The sequence below is a fragment of the Xiphias gladius genome, chromosome 16 (genome assembly GCF_016859285.1).
Source record: "Xiphias gladius isolate SHS-SW01 ecotype Sanya breed wild chromosome 16, ASM1685928v1, whole genome shotgun sequence".
NCBI classification, from domain to species: domain Eukaryota; kingdom Metazoa; phylum Chordata; class Actinopteri; order Istiophoriformes; family Xiphiidae; genus Xiphias; species Xiphias gladius.
The window spans coordinates 23,474,117-23,493,495 of NC_053415.1; the positions used below are offsets into that span (position 1 = coordinate 23,474,117).

Sequence of the window (19,379 nt, forward strand, 5' to 3'; positions counted from 1 at the left end):
AAGACGGAGGAGCTGGGTGAATATGATGAAATGAGCCTCCATTTTCTCCCCAGACTCCAGGCAGGATCAGAAATGCAGCACAAAGTTGGACACTCGCTGCATTGTTAACATTCCTCGGGTCACGTGAGGGACCGACGCACGTCAGCACCGGACCGAAGATCGTCTGTTGCAAACACGACCCACTCGCCGCGGCCACCGGGTTGGGTTTTTTTTTTTTTTTTTTCTCTCGTTGTCGCGCCCGACCGACGGCTGCTCCCGCCGAACGCGAATAGGGCCGAGGCCTGCATCCGCCGGGATCCCGGCGCAGGGCGCGGCCGGATTGGCGTGCTGGGATGGCCCCTCGGTGGCAGAAAAATCCGTTGGTTTGAGGCCGACGTGATTTGAAAATTGATGGGTAACAAATGGGCCCTCCACAGCTCCTCCTGCATAAGCACCAAGACCCCCAGGCTGGAAGCCGTGGTCGTTTTGTAGTCATTTTGTGCATCTCTGCAGCCGTTTAAGATTTTTGTGGTTGTTTTCTGTCTCTTTTTTGGTCGCTGCCCGTCTCTGTGGTCATTCTGAGTCAATTTGAAGCTGTTTTGAGTATTTTGTGATCATTTTGCGTGTCTCTGTAGTTGTTTTGCTAATATTTGTTGACGGAGAGTCAATCAATTAACTTGGGCTTTAAGGAACAAGGAATAACCTGAATAATCTGAATAATAGAAATGGAAGCGATTTGATAAAAAACGCTTTACACCCAGCAACCACAATATAAACTAAAGGTATTAAGGTCTAGGTCCTGTCCCTCTATGGGACAAGGCCACTAGATGGAGGACTGAGGACACGTCCCAGTTGTGGTGATTTCAGACACATTTGTGATTAATCAGATCTTGTGGACCCAAATTATATAAAGTGAAGCTTGCATTGCTGTCTACCATCAGGGCCGCCAAAGGCTGAAAATTTCAAACTCTACACATAGTGACTTTAAAAGATTTTTTTTTTTTTTCTTTTAAAAGCAACAGAGTGAGAGGTCTCGCTTTTTCCTCCACTCTGACCGCACATATTCTAGGCGGGGCTTCCTCCAATGCATTTCTCTCTTTGATAAATGAAAAAATATCAGTGCATTACTCAGTCACTCCTCGCTGGCTTTTGGAAGGAATCTTTACTAATGATCCACAGACCCATGAATCAATGTGAAGGCAGATAAAAAGGTCTATAGTCTGTTATCATTATGTCCAACGCGTGGACCAGAAAAGGGGACAGCACAGGCACCACAAAACTTAAATACCTAAATACACATATAGACACACTGGGGGGAAAAAAAAAAAAAAAAAAAAAAATTAAAATCCTTGGTTGCATTTCTCAAACTTTAATTTTTTAAGTTACATAGGCAATAATGAAGAAAAACTGAAGAAATAAAACCTTTAGAGGTTACACATCATGGAAGCACATGCACCCATAACAATAAAAGGCAAACAGCATGGCAGTAGAAGTGTGGTGTGAGGTGGGAGATAAACACAGATAGCTCAGACAAAATATCGGGTTTACAAAAAAACATAGGCGTTAACCATTTCGTCTCTGAAGATTTTTCATTCATCTCAACTTAAAAACTTCTTTTCGAGTAGGATTTAATGAAAGTTGAACCATCGACCACTGGCCAAAATCGCTCTCCCTTTTAGAAAAACCCAAATGAAATATCTGTGTTCTTTCCCACTGAAAGAAATTCAACCAACATTTATCTATCAAAGGTTTTGCTATTAAGTAGTCTTAACACTGGTATTCGACTGGTCCCCTCTGTTACCAATCCTCTACAGGACATGCTTCATTTTATGCTTTCAGAGGCAGCAACAGCAATAAATAAGGAAATTCAAGGAAAAAAGGACCCATTTCAATGTCTTGCTACCATTTTTAAATTATTATTCTCGGTCTAGCAGCAACTCTCATGTCTAAACATCGTCTTCTCCATCCTTTAACCAACAAGGATTCAAGTTCACCAGTTTGCAGATATCAGTGTGGTGAGTCTAAGACTTAACTTCGGAAAAGAAGCATGTCTGGTCATCAAAAAAAAGCACAGGTATCACCGGAGATACAACTGCTTAAAGAAACGCTTATTTCAGAATTTTTTAAATGCATGTATGAGTATATATATTTTTTTTTAGCAGCGCTGATTAATTTCATGTTTCTGTTTTGTTTAGCGTAAACGGAAGACTTAACTTCAGAAGTGGCAACCAGCATGGCTTCCTAACGAAAAAAAGAAAATCCACCTCACCAGCAAAAAAATTAAAGACATCACAGGTAGAGAGGAAATCCGTTTGATGTGCTTACGTAACCCCAGCAGCATACATTATGAGCACGTGAAAAAACATAACGGGTCAGGAAAGACACGGCCATCCGAGGCGGACACCCAGGGGCCTGAGAACAGAAGGCACATTCCACTTTGGGGTACCATAGCGTGCCTATCTGCACCCAACACCGCCTATGAACCCAACACCTTTTAAAGCCTGGGACCAGAACTGAGCCAGTTTACTCTCTGTTGTCGGAGCAGGCTTCCCATTGTCTGAAAAACCTCCTCCAATTAATTTTAGGCCCTGAACCAAAGCACAAGAACCGCTGTTGTAATATTTAAACCCCCCCCCCCGAATAAAACCAAACTTTCTCTTATGAAATAAATTATAAATCGCAGTATAATTACTTGACATCATTTGGAATTTATACCCATTCAATGCTAAAAGGAGGAATAATATACATCAAAACTGAATGGGAACATTTACTGTACACACACAAAGCTGAGCGAGTAATGATAAAGGAGGCTTTCCACATTTAGCTTAGTAAAGAAACCAGAATGTGGTCTAAAGCATACTGTATGATGCAAAAATAAATATCCGTAGAAAACGCAGGCTGATTCTTAACAGCAGTACCAGTTTTACAAACTAAGGCACCAGCAACGCCGGGCAACAGAAGACACATTTCAGTAAGCAGGGTCTTGTTTCACGCAAGCAACTCTGAAACTATGAGATGATTTGCTCAAGATATACTGTATATCAAAACAGATTTTTCAGTTCATATGACTACATGTAAGCCCACATCTGAGCCTAAAGTGACAAACTATTAAAAACATCAAAAACACATTTCACTGGCTGGTAACCTTTCTTGAAACTAGCCTCCAGCCTTGTACTCCAGCAGAGACATTTCTGTGGTATGTACTCATGGTTCAACATGGTTACAATCAATTAGAACTGAACACATTGAATAAAACCGATGAGAATTAATCCGTCACAAATTAAACGTACATTCTCCGAGTGCTGAGGCCGACATCGCTCAGCCAAACAAACTTAATTAAACCTCGTCAACAACTCTTCCGTGTCTGACTCAGAGCGAACGCTGGATGCCTTTAGGAAATGGTTGCCCTTTTCCTTTCATAAATTATTTCTTCAGTCACTTGTAATGATACTTTGATTCAGTGTGACTGTAAAGAATCGCAGAAGCATGTAAAAAAGAACGACGCTCAATTGCAGTGCACAAATGCCTGCCTATGAGGTTTTCCTTTGTGAGCTGTAAGTGTCCACATCATGAGTTTGTCCTGGTCCCTGCTATGTGACATTAGAGCAACGTATATTTATGGAGAATGAACCTTGAATCATGGGGGGGACCAAAAAAAAAACAAAAAAAAAAACAAAAACAAAAAAACAAAAAAAACAACAAACACTATTCTTTCCTTGCTCACCAGCACAAAGAACATTTTTAGAAATCCCAAACTTTGTATTAAATACGAAGGCTTAGTCATTTTAGAGAAACGCTGTATTTGAATATTTACAAAAGAAAAAAAAAGTTACCAGCACAAATGTTGTTAAACACTAGTGCGGCTTGGTAAATATTGACATCATTGTTAATCATACAGCCCAGGCTGGAACCGCTGAGTGGACAAGCATCAACCGCGCCCACCACCATGAGTGGTGTATTACAGTAAATCCTGACCTGTGGTGAAAATCGTTCATCTTTTTGGTCCATTTCAGTTAATTTACCAGCCAGCAGTTTAAGTTTCTGCAGGAAAGGGCTGTTTAGTCTGTGTAAAAAAAATCAATACCAGTAAGTCCCTGTTAAAGAGGACCTCTGCAATTCCAACATGTGTTGTCAACCAGGAAGATATAGCACGTACTGTAGATTAACACCGGACCGGTCATCCCACGGTGACTGCGTTCTATTGTTAAAAGCTCAAGCTGGCCGGCAAAAAATGTCTGAAAATGCCACGATACGATTAATCTAAAGTGTATCCAGTAATAAATCAAAACCTTCATTAACCATGACAAGTTTCTATCCCTGCAAGGTGAAGAGGCAGGAGAAACCCTATCTAAGAGCTGCATTATTATGCATGCTACATACATTTTTGTATTGTGTGTACTGTTCTTGATTTATAAGCGGGGATGCTACGAAAAAGCTTTGTTTAACCAACAAACCTCCTTTCTGCAAGAGAGGGAGAAAATAATCAGTTAAGTCAGCTGCTGTAGTCTTTGCTGGGAAGGAAAAAAAACTTGCAGACTCTTGCATGGCACAGGACTGGATTAGTGGGAACACTGCCCGCAAAACCCAAACTGCAGTTTACATACTTCAGTATTTACAAATGGCTAATGAAGACGAACTTAAAAGATACATTTTACTCACGTTTGTCATTCGAAACCTAAATTTCGCTGAAAACAAACAAACAAACAAACAAACAAACAAACAAACAAAAACAAAAAAAACCCCAAAAACGTCCTCCGCAAGTCTGCAATTCTTTGTCAGCTGAGTTGCATAACTTAATGACATCACATCTTAGCAATGGGGTTTCTGGATTTGGGAGTAGTGTTCCTATTTCCACGTATAAACTGACCCAGATAACAGGGAGTCACACACACTCCAAGTGAGCATTAAAGTGGATAAGAATAAATTAATTTTCTGTAGTAATCATGTAGTGTTGACACAGGGATGTGGTGGGAGAACATGGAGTAAGGTCCAAAGCAGTAAAGGGAACTTAAGTGCCTGACCAGCATTAAGGAGCACTAGGCATTTCTGTACGAATCACTCTAGTGGAGCAGCAGAGATGCACAGGTTGTTTAAGGCACAGGCAACTTGCACAATCTTATCAAAGGTTGAGAGGTTCGACGTGCGCTCAGAGGCCGTGGTGAAGGGGCTCTCGACAGGGCCCGTGAGCATGGCGTACCTCTGCTTCACCATGGAGATCACCCTCTCCACATGCCTCTGCACGCTCACTGTCTCAGAGGAAGTATCAGCCGGTGGCGAGCCCTCTGAGCTCCCGTACGCCTCTCCTTGGTAGCCGCCGGCAATTTTAAACAGGGCTCCGCGGGCGGCCACAGAATCGGCGATGTCCAAATTGCGACTCGCCAACACAATGTCGCCTGGGAGAAGCTTGCACAGAAATCCGCAGCCCTCAGCCAGGCTCTTGTCACTGACGTTTCCCAGCACGCCCCTGGAAACGAAGGTGACAACGCCCTGTGGAGCCACACCAATCAGATACTTCAACACATTATAACTTGTCCCCACGCCCTGAAAGGTTGGCACCACCCTCTGCTGCTGCTGCTGCTGCTGTTGTTGTTGCTGGTTGCCCCGGGAAACCGGCTCCTCAAAAGGCACCGTGAAACAGTCTATGATAACAGCGCAGTCAGGGTGAGATGTGCGCAGAGCTGCCGGCAGGTTTTTCCGCAGCTCGGCTCTAGAGGGCCAGAAGACGGCTGTCGGCACCAGGGTGGAGGACATGATGTTGACCATCCGGTGCACTGTTCTGGTTACTGTACCGACTTTCACACCAAAGCGGTAGGCCAGGTCTTGATTGCGGAGGTCCAGACGGAGTCGCATCAGTGTCAGCAGCAGCTGCTGGAACTTTGAGAGCTTCACGTTCTTTATCCCGTCCATGTGGGGTGCCAGCAGCCACATGACTGTTTCTAAGACGAAGTAGTTGGGTAGACCAGTGTAAAACTTTACTTTCTCTGCATCGTTCCTCAAGGAGTTCTCAGAGAGCGACATTTTCTCTACAGACTCCCTGAGGGCCTGGTTTTCCTTCTTTAGGGCTTTCAGGATGTCATCAAAGTTAACCGCTGCATCGGACGTCTGAGCGAACCTTCCTTTCTTGCTGTCACTCACAGATTCATCATCGTCCTCGTCGTCTTCATCGGTGCTGAGGGAAGAGGACGCGCTTTCCTCCACAATGGCCTCCTGCTCTCTCTCCTCAGGATGCTCTTCCTGGCCCCGCTCCGCCACCACAGACCTGCCCTGGCCCTGCAGGAACAACAAGGCGTTGGCCGCCTCCACGCGAGCTTCCTGCTTATCCGGGATCTCTAAGGCACCTGGCTCCTTCATCTCTGGGGATAAGGGAGCTGTCGTGAACACAGAAGGAACATAATCTGGTGAACGTGGATTCTTCACCTGTTTACCTGCATGTGAAAAGACAGGATGTAGCAAAAGGGGAGATGGTGAAATAAATCAAAAAGTAGAAATATGGAAGTGTCTGTTAATGGCACTTCCCCCAGTAACAGTCTATTTTAGTCAGTAGAGTTTGAGGACAAATTGTAGTGGGCAAGCAGCCATGTTTTCTTCCTGCCTGAGCTGGTACATTGTCCCACCCAAAAAGAGCGAAGTGAGCATTTTGATAATAGCTGAAAGAGCAACATATTTTTCGGGTGTGGATCTGTCTAATGAGGTTTCTTGTGGGTGTGACAATTTAGTGCCATTTCCAATGGTAAATTATAGCTCCAGTTATAACAGTTTCTATACATGTGATATTGCACAAACAAAATGTGAACCGTGTATCGATGAAACAGGCTGTAGTGTGACACTGATCTAGTCATAACGGGACGGATACATTGCAATAACCTTATTTTATTCTAGGTTTATTTTTTTTAACAATAACTTTAAACCAACAACTTGGAAAACTACAATACTTGGATAACTTGTAACTTGCAGTCACCAGACTGAGTAAATGAAACTTTTGGTAAATTGACAAAAAATTAATTGGCAACAATTTTGATAATCAATTAATCTTTCGGTAGTTTTTCAAGTAGAAAATGCCAAACATTTGAAAGGCTGGTTCTAGTCTCCCAAATGTACAAATTTAATGTTTTTCTTAGTCGTAAATAAATTTGAACTGAGTATCCCTGCATTTTGGACCGTTGGTAGGACAAAACAAGACATCTGAAGACGACACCTTGGGCTCTGGGAAACCATGAAAGGGATTTTTCATAATTTTTGGACATTTTGTAGACAAAACAACTAATCGATTAATGGAGAAATTAATCTGCAGATTATGAGATAATGAAATTAATCCTTAGTTGCAGCCCTAGTTTCCTTTTAACTATTTAGTAAACAGCATGTAATGAAATAATAAATAATAACCAAATAATAAATAATAATAAAATTGGTTTGGTATTAGTATACCTTTTGCAATAAATCGAATTTAAGTTTTATTATGAAACAATCTTAATATTCAAAGTATCACAATTGGACAGAGATTTGTTTTTCTCTTAAATATCATTAGAACTATATTTCTTTTAGGTTTTCAGCTAATTTGTTCTGAAGGCGTCCAATTGGTTTCTATGACTTGTAAAAGAACTGTTGGTTAATCAAAAATCGATCATTAACAATGATTAATTAATTGATTGATGAGTGTAGAAAATAATTACATTAAAGCCTAAATTAAGTTTATTACCCGTGGTAATTACACCAAATACGCCACTGTACACACTTAATTTAATCAAAGCGTAAACCTAATCCACTCCCATCAAAACTCAAAAAAGTGCATCTTGAATCTCTCCATCCGTGGAATTCAAGAAGCCTGAATCTGACCTGGATCAAAACAAACGCCGTGGTACTTTCTCGTTTCGGAGTTGCACTGCCTTCCTACCTGAGATGAAGTGAGTACTACACAGCCGACTGCCGTCGTTCGGCACCCAGCCCTCACGGTTCACGGCAGCTATCCAGCGCTGCTTCCTCTCGGGGTCCCGGGGGAAACGGTAGAAGGATAAGGTGGTGCCCGGTGTCCTCCTGTTCCTACAGCCTGCCACCACACATGTGTGAACCATAGTAAGGCCACGGAGAAGCGTGGAGGTGTGCGCTGCTATTTGTTGGGTGTTTTGACTCCCAAAATGGTGGACGACGAGAGGGTGGAGGGGTGGGGGGAGTGGGTGGGGGGGCTGGGGAGGGAGGAGGAGGTGGGGGGGGGCGCGGTAGTAACGTCATTAACGGTCGTTTGCATGCAACGATCTGATTGGGCCGTTTTGAGGCGACGTCACTGAAATGTGATCTTTACTCACACGGTGCCACACGACAACGCCAACGGTCGGGAGGGTTTGAAGGCAAATCTAAATATGGTGGAAAATAGCCAAAAAAAACATCCACTACAGGTGGTCAAGCGAAGCGCACAAGAGAAAAATGGCCACCGCCGGAGAAAACGTTCGCGTAGCTGCTGACTAGTTACCTTCGACGTCTAACTAACTAGCTGTAGCTGTCATCGCCGCGGTTGCCATCGGCGAGTGCGGTTAGCTGACCGAGGACACGACGCCACCGCCTGGCTCTCGCTCAGCAGCGTGCGCCCGGGATCGTGCCGATCATCCACCGCACAGGCGTGTGGCTCTGCTGCTCCTGAACGAAGGGTGAACACCCCCTGGGTTCGGTAAACTGTGCACTGGGCAAGGAGGAATGTCGCTGGGCTTAGTTTAGTTTAGGTTTTGTTTTTTAAAAAAAGATTCGCGCCCATACAATTAGCTGGGTCAATGAAGCGAGGAGGGATTATGAAACAGCGGGCCCCTGGGCACAGACATGTAAAAGCCCCCACCCGCCCCAACTCTTCTACACAACAGCGATACCCCCAGATGGAAAGAGACAAATGACACATTGGCTGCCTTCATTTTGCATCTCTTTTCCGTTGTTTTGTGTCTCTAGAGATCGTTTTACGTCTTTGTTGTCGTCTTTTTTTGTCTATTTGTGATTGTTCTGCTTTTTTGCGTCACTTTGTGGTTGTTTTACATCTCTTGGTCACAGTCTGTCTTTGTTATGCACCTGTAGTTTGTGTTTAATAGTTTTGTGTGTCTGTTACTGTTTTGCATCTCTCTGCGGTCGCTTTGTTTATCTTTGTCATGGCCTAGCATCTCTTTGTAGTGGTTCTGTGTCTCTTTGTGGTCGTTTTGCATCTCTCTGTAGTGGTTTCGTGCCTCTTGAGGTCGTTTTCCGTCTCTTTGTAGTTGTTTTTGTATTTTTAATAGTTTTGTGTCCCTGTTTCCCATTTAATCTCTTTGTGGTCATTCTGTGTCTCTTTGAGAGATGTTTTGCATCTCTTTCTAATTGTTTGATGGCCTTACAACAAGAACAGCCACCCCAAACAGAGGCTCCTCCCTTAATGTATATAAGGAAAGAAACAGAATGAAAAAATTCCAGCTGTCTTTATAATGAAAATGTGCAACACCATTTATGTTTGTTCTATGTGCCTCTTTTTGTTTTGTTTTTTGACATGTAGCTATTATATGTGCCCAGATTTGTTTTAAGGAGTTGTAGACGTTCACAGTTCGATTTTTCTAAGCACTTTGTACTTTTGAGTCCTTCTTGTCCATATTTGCTCAAAAGTTGAGACTGAATCATTGAAGAAACTGAAGAAGTGTGCTGTGATTGGCGGGTCTGGAACCAGGCAAAAAACCAAGGTTGAGTTGTGGTAAATTGGTAAAATATCTGCAGTTTCAGAGCCCTGTGTGTACGGTAGCACATTAACGTGACAGAATCTTTAATGCCAAGGTCCCCACTGGTCCTTGCAAATCAACTTTTATACTGGGACCATAAAGAGGGGCTTGGCATATTGTAAAATAGAGTTTTCCTTTTTAAGCCTTAATTGTTAATGCTGTAGACTAGAGTTCAGATCATACGGTTAGACTGAGTTAATACTTCTATCACCTTTTATCCATCATTAGTTAAGCATTTCTTAACAGCTAGATATCCTAAAGTTTTAAACGCACTACACAGTCAATAGTCTCTGGACAGCTCATTTCTGTATTATGTGCAGAAATGCATTATGTTTTATTATATACAAGTCAGTTTCTATTCAGAGCCATAAAAATCACAAAAGTGCATATTACTGACCTAGCCATGCATCAGAGCTATTTACATTCTAGACTGCATTGTATATTGATAACAGCATAAGAGACAGCCAGAAACCTGCATCTCTGTAGATTAAAGATGGATATCCGAGCAGGTTTTTGAGAGTCCTGATGGAACTAGATTTTGGCTCCCAATCGGACAGTGAGTAAGGTATCCCATCGACCTTTAGTTGCGTGTGCTCAGTTTGTAGACGGAGGTGTTCCTGGCTCCTCCCACATGCTCCAGCCTCTTGAGCTCGGTTAGACAGAGGATGTACACGGGGGTCTTGGTTCCGACATTGGTAATCCTCCTCAGCTCCTCCATCCGAAGCTCTGTCTTTTCTCCTGCAGAGGGCAGCGCAGAACAGCGACAGATTAGATGCATCAGACCGTCGGTAGGTCCAAAAAGTGCACTTAATGGTTCCCTCTCTTTTCTCCAGTACTTCTTGTTCATATGATCGTCCACTGAATAAAATCAAAAAAATTAAACTTATATGTAGGCTTTCTGATTTATTTTATGCAAAATACTGTGCAAAGGTTTTAGGCACCTTAGATGTTTATATTTTTATCCATCCCCCGATACCATCGGGGAGGCATCTGATCAGTCCCAAGTTCATTCTGCAGCCTGACAACAACCCCAAACACACCGCCAGAGCCATAGAGAACTATCATCGGTGACAGGTAAAACAATGAGTCCCTGCACCAGATGATCTGACCCCGACAGAGCTCTGAGTCAGTCTGAGCTTACATGAAGACATGGAGACAGCCTAAATCCAAAGATGCTTGGAACAACCTACCTGCTGAGTAACCTGAAAAACTGTGTGCAAGTGTACTTAGGAGAATTGGTGCCATTTTAAAGGCAAAGGGTGATCACACCAAAGATTGATTTGCTTTGTCCCCCCCCCCATTTACTGCACTTTGTATAAAGTTAACCAACAAATACAAACTACCCATGGCATATTTTTTTTGAAAGCATCCTCACTTTACTTTTAGTGCCTAAAACTTTCGCACAGCGCTGGAGTTTTATAGTGACTATGACATGCAGCATGTAGAAAAAAATGCTATTACATCACACTATGCAAATCCAGCTTTTTTCGTCACATAGTGCTAGTTAGCAAAAAAAAAAAAAAAAAGGTAGGTGACCCTTGATCAGTGGTTACTGTAGAGTTTATTGATCCTGCTGATGTGGTTAATGTCTGCTACTGAGGTTACACGTATGAGTTTACACAGGCGAGTGTGATAGTCACTGATACCGTGTAACACTGTCTTGTGTTGTAAATGAACTAAGATAAAAATAGTGACGTGTTGCTACCTGATCCCTTTCAAGTAATGAACTGCATGAGATACCGCGTATTAATCTCACATACCATGGTACACATGCGTGACTAATGGACGATACCACATGATCTCCTAGAGTTCAACAAGAAAACTTCACTAACCTTGTTGGTTCAATTTGTTTAGAGCTTATGGAATTGGCAACCCCTGCTGCTAAACTGACCAACATCAATATCAGCTATTAAAAATCTCAATTAGCATTAGTCATATCAACATATCAGCTTCTGAATGTGAACAGAGTCGGCATAATGCTGGATACTAATTTGCAGTGGACGATTTCCAGTTCAACAGTTGCAGCCCAACTCTCAACTTTTTTTTATTCAAACAAGTTAGTTATGACTGTTTGCCTGAATAATTACAAACCTAAAATGAGAGTGCATGTGTATCGAGGCGTTTTCTTACCGTTGACTGACACAGCAGCACTAATTTCTACTTTGGTAATAAGACTGATGGTTATTGTTGTGTCAGAACGTCTCTCAGTTTCTAAATTCAACATCAGGTTCTCACTCTGACATCCAACTTGTCTGATTGCTGTATCTAATGTATGGTTAAGTATGGAAGTGGTATAAAGGAAAAAATAATGTGCTTTTGTATTCAGACAATATCTTTTTTCTGTCATTTATTAACTCATCGTAAATCGTAAATGTACCATGGCGCTGACCTTGAAACTCTGCTGTGAATTTGTTGATGTTGTGGACTGCCTGGTTGAGGTTGTACAGGGTCATCTGCCTCAGGTAGCTTGGTAGACTCTGGAACTCGCTCTCGGACACCGCAGACAGACTCACGGCGCTGGGGAGAGGACACGTGAACAGTTAAAGCCTTGATTTAAAAACTACAGGCCTGCGTGATATCAGGAAGGAGTAAGTAAAGCAATGAGATCCAAGGAAATAAACACCAATCATAATTGGAAATGGACAGGACAGACAAAACTAACCACCTCAAAACTCCCAAATCGTTCAAAGATATATATATATAACATGATACCACATCCCTAAATATCTTTAACTAATATTCTTTTCTTCTAGTCAGCAGCAGTCCAATCCCATCTGGTCTTCAACTATAGTAGGGAGATTCTATTTATTAAAAATCAATCAAGCCTGGTCAGCATGAATGGCTTTTCTGAGGTACGTTACCTGTGTTTTTCTTTTTTTGGCCTGACATTTGGCTGCACAACTGCCACGTCAGTCTTTTTCAACTGAGCCTGGGACACAAGCTAGAAAAATAAAAGAAATCGTATGTGAATACGTATACACATGGTTTCGATGTTTTGGATTATGTGTCAAACTTTTTTTTTTTTTTTTTTAAACAAAATGGCCACGAGATAAAACCAAAGGTTCCTTTGGTGGCAGAGAAATCAATCTCCATCTAATATCTAAAAACATGAGTTACAGAAAACAGTCAGCAATACACAATGTCTGTAGTTAATCAGCCCAGACAACACTACAGGTATGGCCTTTCCAGTTGTACGATGTGCTACAACTTACTTTACAGATGTCCTGTGTAACAGAGCTGAGGTCGGGCATCTCTGGGGTGCTGGGCTCTTGGTAGTCCATCCTGATGCGAGGTGTCCCCAGGCTGAACTCCTGGGTGGGTCCGTCCAGCTCCAGACTGTTGACAGTGGGCTCTGCGGTCACCTTTTCACGCTCACTATTCTTCTTTGGGATTTTCGCACTTCTCTGGAAGGTAAACACGAGACGGGTAAAAAGGCAGAAAAGTGTCAAACTTGTCACAATTTGTTAACATTGTTTTATCTTAGTTGTTTTCAAGCTTTTTGTGAAACTGAAAATACTGAAAATTTTCATGATGATGGTGCGTAGAGGTCTGTCTTGCAATATTAAGTTACTGTCATTATTATGGCCACTGGATCACTGGATATTTGAGCTACCTTTTCACTGACTGGAGTAGAAACCCTCTCAATACAGTGAAAACAAATTTAAAAAATCCAGAACACCTCGATTGACATTCAATTTTGTGTCTTTAAACCAGAACGAGCAACTGACTTGACAGGCTGCAAGGTGAGAAATTACCACAACCCTCGACAAAGAAGGGTAGTGGATTTCTGACTGTGACGGGAAGGCCTTTTAACAAATTACCGGCTGCCAATCACAGGGCCACTGCTGTTTTACCAATCTTTTAAAAAGAAAAAAAAAAAAAAGTATATGCGTCCTATGGCCAAAAAAAAAAGAACTTTCTTTTAGTCTTACACTTTGTAGAGAATTTCCCAAAACAGACTCCAGGTTTGGCATCTCTGGCATCTGCTTGTCCTCCACACCCATGACGGATATGTCTGGCACATCGTACTCCCAGGTGCGTTTGGAGCAGTTTGCTCCGTTGTGAGCAGGCGTTGGAAGTTTGAAAGTGTGGCCGTGATCCTCAGCTTGCATGGTGATGGGCTTGGGCTGCTGTGCACTCTGGGAACACATGCAAAAGGCACAAACTCTGAGCTGAAAGTCTGTGTGTTCAGCCAGTCTGGACGAGGAAATAAAGACGTCCATTTCGACCACGCTGCTTCTGGCTAAAACCGATTATTTGTACCTTTTTGGTGCTGACAAGTCTGTTCACGTATGGGGTTTGAAACGCTGGGACCTCAGGGGTGGCGGGCAGGTGTTCGGGGCGACCAGGGGATTCTGGGTCACCACTGCCTTGCGCAGGTGGGGAGCAGAGACCGTTTGTCTTTTTGATCTTGAACCCCGGGGTGCAAAATACAGGTGGTTCTGGGGACTCCAAGTTCTCTGTTGATGGCAATAAGAACAATTTGATATTGGGGGAAATTTCTGTGCTTTCTGTAATTTTCATGCAAGGAGGAAGGATGTTTTTGTAAATTTATTAGTAGTTTTATGTAGTTTAATACTTTAAGTATAGGTTTTCTAAAAAGCATCTTAACATGGCTGTGTCATCCTCAATAATATTCTTAGGTGAGATTTTTGAAAAGTTATATTTCTACTCCAAGTAATTTTGCTAAGAATTTAATACCCAATGATATATAATTGAAAACTACAGGAATATTCCTAATTTAGAATTATTACAAGCAACCAATAGTCAGCGTAGAAAAGTGGAGCACTGACAAAAGGTGGGGAAAAGATTGTTGAGTAGGGCTGGGTAATGAACCGTAATACTTTTTTGGTACAGAGTAAAATGTTTCAGAGTAAAACTGCCAAAGCGGGTATCAAATGTTTGGTCACTTTTGTAATCTTGTTTTACTTATTTTCCATTAACAAGAAGCTCCTCACTTAAAGTCAGAAACTGTGCCAATTTTAGACCATTTTTGCAGGACTGTTTGTGTTTTAAAATTTCAGAACATAAGGTAATTTTTTTTACTGAAAAAGAAATTTAAACAAAAAATGTTCATATTTCTTATTGAAAGAATTTACTGTCTTGGTAGCGGAACTCAGGTATTGTGTTGGCAGTAGTATTGGAAAATTACAACAGATAGATAGCCCTAGTTGTGGAGGTGTTTAGAAAAGGCACAAGAGAAATAAGAGCTGAGGAGAGGGTTAAACCTGAGGATGCTTGGTCAGAAACCAGGTGCTTGATAAAACGGAATATTTATATATTAAAAAAAAAAAAAAAAAAAAAAGGCGGGGGGGGGGGGCACAGCAGAAGCACTGAAAAAAAACCCTCCACAGGAAAAACAGAGGTCAAGGTCAGTTAAAAGATGGTGGTCAAGGCAGTTTCATACCTTTTGTCTGCAAACTCTCCCTTAGAGACTCCACTGGTGGTACAGGTTGGTCTTGTGGGGGTCTGTCAAAGCAGAAGAGACTCATAAGGCAGCAATAAGCAGTGACTATAGGCTCCGGAGAGACCTCTAGCAGGGCTGCTGCAAATCCTGCATGTTGCCAGTAGAAGTCAGTAAAGATCATATACTGTAGACATTATTCAGTGCTTATGTTTCTCTACCTTTGGGGCTTTTCAACGTTCTTCCGGAGCAGGTCCATAGTGAAGTCGTTGTTCAGACACACGGTGTGCTCCGAGATGCCAAAGTCATGCATCTGGGGTGTCTGTAGCTCGTCATCATCCATCCGCAGGGCGCATTTGGGAGTTACGGGCATGGGCGGTGGTGCGGGCGTGTTGAGCGAGGGGTGGGGGAGGCTCATCTCAGGCATAGGGGGCACTTCAGCGCACCACTCCGCCCCAGCCAGAGCTCTCTTCAGCTGCATCTCAGACAGGCCGAAGTCAGAAAGCTGCGGTGTTCGCAGCACGTCAGCGAAGGGCGGCGGCCCCACTTTCAGAGATGGTGAGGACTGATCATCTCCAGCCTCCTCCTGGCTTCCCTCGTCTTCTCCTGCTGACTTGGCTTCATTCTCATCGGCTACCTCGTCTTTACCCTCGGACTCCTGACCTTTGTCGTCTGTGTAAGAGACCGTCACAACGAAAACACATTTTGAGCGCATCTTGTTTCCTTAAGCGGATTGTTAAGTAACAGTGGGCACTATTTGACTGTTGATCTGTCATAAGTTTAGCTGTAGTTTAAGGTTAGAGACAGGTCTAGACCTCTGTTGTCTGGGTCAAGGCCACAAGATCGGTTAAACCCCATTGCTGTGTTCTCAGAAGCTGTGGTTTAGACTGCACCTGTGGTTTAGTGTGAACTAGACTGGTGTATTCTGTAGAAATCTCCTGTGGAGGTCACCGTATATGAGCTTTTACTCAAACCTGCTGAAGACCTGATTTAACTAAGGTTAAAGGACAGACTAATAGAGCTCGGATCATTTTAGTAATTTCTAAAATTTCAGATCTTTTACCAATGCATGCTCGCAACACTATAATCACATGTCAAACTTATAGAACGATGTCATTACAATTAAAAGGGTCACTCCTTCCTGAATTCGTTTTTGATGCAGGAAACAGGATTACTCTTTATCTGACAAACATAACAACTAGGTAACTAGTGCACGGCCACAGCTCCAGTGCCTGCAAGGAGGACATGCGGTCTGTTTGCCAGAAACGTACAAGTCACAGAAACAGATTTTACTTTATCCATTGTCAGGCCGATTCCCACTGCAGTAGTTCAAACGGAAAGGGGGGGGCAAACTTGCTGGAACACCAGTAACAGCGCAGCGACAAAGATTAAAATGTTGATAACGATAATTCCACTGCCCCAGTTCATATTCGCGTTTGACTCCCACCGATACAACTACTACTTACTGGACGGTTGCTCTGCGTCTCCGGGAGCTTGGTAACCGTATTTCTCCCAGTGTCCTTTCAGACTCTGGATGTCCTTAGTGACCCTCTGCTCCATCACTCTGCAGGCCTTAATGAAACTGTTCACCTCATTCTCCTGGGCTTTCTGCTGAGCCAAATTATCCTGGATCTGCCCCTGTATGAGGACAGATCGGACGCCATCAGTACACCCCTTTCACAAGTTAACAGGCCCACAGATTTACAGCGAATGTGATGATATTCTTCTCAAAACCGATGTGCTATGAGGATGGTGTGTTAAAAACAGGATGAATAACACACCTAAAAAACGTCTACATACAATAATTCGGTATTATACTTAAAGAGGAAATTGTTCATTTGTCACAGGTAACGTATATTTTTTTTTCATTTGCTTCCACTGAGCACTGCAATTTATTCCCCTAATAATTATTCTATTTTTAATGAATCAATCATAATATTTTTTTATAAAATTACACAAATATCACAGCCTAAGTTATGCAATCAAAAAAACAAAAGTAACTCATTTATAATGATATGAAATTGAAAAAACGCAAGTGTCACCTCTTTATGACCCTGTAACATGCAAAATTTGGGTTTGTAATATTTTGGAATTAATTCCATATTTATAATTTGGTATTTGAGAGTTTTATTTGGTAAATGACTTAAGATATCACTTAAATACCAACTGATTAATTGATTGGTCATTTCAGAAGCGCTTGCTGTTTCAAGATGGTGACTTAATTGTTATTGATTTGTGTAGGATGTTTAATTAGCAGCTGTTACGTTTTCTCTTCTGCAGGGCAGTTGTGTTGGAGTGTGTTCTATACCGCTGTCCCTCTCATGCCAAACTTCATTTCAAATCTATCAGTTTTCTGTCTCATAAGGGTAAACACACTTACCTTGATTCAGGTACTTTGGGTAGTTGTTAGTCGGTCTTCTGGTAAATTTTTTCAGCTGGCTCCAGAACCAGTTTATTTTGACCAGTGTTTGATTCCACCAGCTGCCATCAACATCATGTCAGCGAGCAGTCATTAAACAAAATTTAGAACTGACTGATGGAAACTAAACTAAGTACTTTTACTTTAAGTCATTCACTTCAGTACAATTTGGAGGTACTTGTACTTTAGAGGTACTTTTTACTTCAATTTTTTGCTACTTTATACTTCTACTCCACCACATCTCAGAGAGAAACATTTTAACTTTTTACTTACTTAAAATATAATTACTAGTTACTTTACCAAACAAGATTTTACATCAAAAAACATAAGTGTATAAAAGACTATATATTGTTAAAGATTAAACCTGTGGTTCCCAACCTTTTTGACTTGTGACCCCTAATATAAAAACCTTGCCACGTTTCATGTCTATAAATTGTTAGCAGCACCGCGAAAGAGACATCTCTCTTTGAAACTTTGTACTTTGTGTATTAAAAATTAGTTTTTTCTTCATTCTTCCTTCATCGATCATCTAATAACCCCCTCAGATTCATCTTGTGACCCTTTGGAGGGGCCCCGACCCCTAGGCTGAGAACCACTGGACTGAACTACCAAACTGAATATAAAGGAGATAAAAGTAGCTCCACCTCAACAAGTGAATGCTACTTATACACTGATGCATCAGTATTAACGTCTAACAATGTCATATATAATAATATATCAGTCCCAGGGACCATTTCACTGTAGTAACAGTACCTCAGCTTTGGATACTGTATGAACATTTTCCTGAAAGTACTTTACTTTTACTTAAGAGGGATTTTGATCGCTGAATCTCTATTTGTACTGGAGTATTTTTACATTAATGCATTAGTACTCTTACTTAAGTAAAAGACCTGAGTACTTCTTCCACTACTGTTGTAAACCAAACGACATGAGCAACTGCAGCATTTGGTGTATTCGATCCAAGCGGCTGCTGTGCCGTTACACGACGCTGCCTTAAAACATCAGATTAATGAACAGAGTCTGGTGCGCTAGTTTCCACCATGACATCGCCGTACCTTTAGGTTCCCGACTTCGCAGTTCAGTTGGTGGTATGCTCGCATCGCTTTCGCAGTGGTTTCTGAAATAAGAAGGAAACTCGTTTGGACATACACCCGCCAGCTAAATGATTCAGACGTGATTTGAGGGGGCCGAACAACAGACTTGTCCGTCGGCGCTGTCACTCACCGCCGTCGCCGTCGTCGTTGCTGCGGTTGTCAAAGGCGTGCTGGAGCTTGGCAGTTTCGGACTCTAGAGTCACCGCCAGCTTTCTCAGCTTGGTAAAGAACCGCGACGTCGCGTCCATTTTCAGGGAGGAGTCTAAATCACGCGGAAACGCAAAAAACCGTAAACTGATGCACTTACGCGGCCGAACGAATGGTCTATTTATATTCCCACCTCTGAAAGATCAAAACTTTTCGATTTTGGCGCCTCGGTTTTTTCCGGCTTAAATCGGAAGCTTCCGCTTCCGCTTCCTCTTCTTCTTCTTCTTCTTCTTCTTCTTCTGCTCGGCGCCCGAATTGTTTCGTTCGCGCCCCCTATCTGGACAGTTAGAACTGAATAAAGACGAGTAAATAAAGCAACATTTAATTCAACATTATTTTATTTTAGCTTCTTTTTCTCTTTCGTTCAGCTTTGTTTTAATTCTTTTAAATCATATTTATTTCTGCCTTTCTATATTTTATATAATGAAAATAATCATTAGTCTCAGCCCTTTATAAAAAAAAATTAACAGGGGACATATTTTTAGTATTGAGTACTTTTATTTTTCACATTTGAATTATTATTTAAGCGAGATTGTTAATACAGGACTTTTACACAGAAT

General features: G+C 42.0%; 2 protein-coding genes across 3 annotated transcripts; both read right to left on the reverse strand.

The window, feature by feature from the left end:
* Positions 1-5,034: 5,034 nt before the first annotated feature.
* Positions 5,035-8,071, reverse strand: LOC120801683. Its single transcript, XM_040148861.1, has 2 exons — positions 7,871-8,071; positions 5,035-6,347 (listed from the first exon to the last, which is right to left on the reverse strand). The coding sequence occupies exons 1-2, from the start codon at positions 8,046-8,048 to the stop codon at positions 5,035-5,037; spliced, it is 1,491 nt and encodes a 496-aa protein (XP_040004795.1). The 5' UTR covers positions 8,049-8,071.
* A 1,915-nt stretch (positions 8,072-9,986) lies between these two features.
* Positions 9,987-19,030, reverse strand: ska3 (spindle and kinetochore associated complex subunit 3). 2 transcript variants are annotated; one of them, XM_040149304.1, is made up of 11 exons: positions 18,743-19,030; positions 18,574-18,635; positions 16,566-16,737; positions 15,321-15,771; positions 15,103-15,164; positions 13,959-14,155; positions 13,628-13,834; positions 12,908-13,099; positions 12,557-12,636; positions 12,085-12,212; positions 9,987-10,433 (listed from the first exon to the last, which is right to left on the reverse strand). In XM_040149304.1, exons 1-11 carry the CDS (start codon positions 18,858-18,860, stop codon positions 10,276-10,278), a joined length of 1,827 nt encoding a protein of 608 aa, XP_040005238.1. In that variant the 5' UTR covers positions 18,861-19,030; the 3' UTR covers positions 9,987-10,275. The 2 variants fall into 2 exon arrangements, with proteins under 2 accessions (XP_040005238.1, XP_040005237.1); XM_040149303.1 differs by having other exon boundaries at positions 15,321-15,783.
* Between the last annotated feature and the right edge of the window lie 349 nt (positions 19,031-19,379).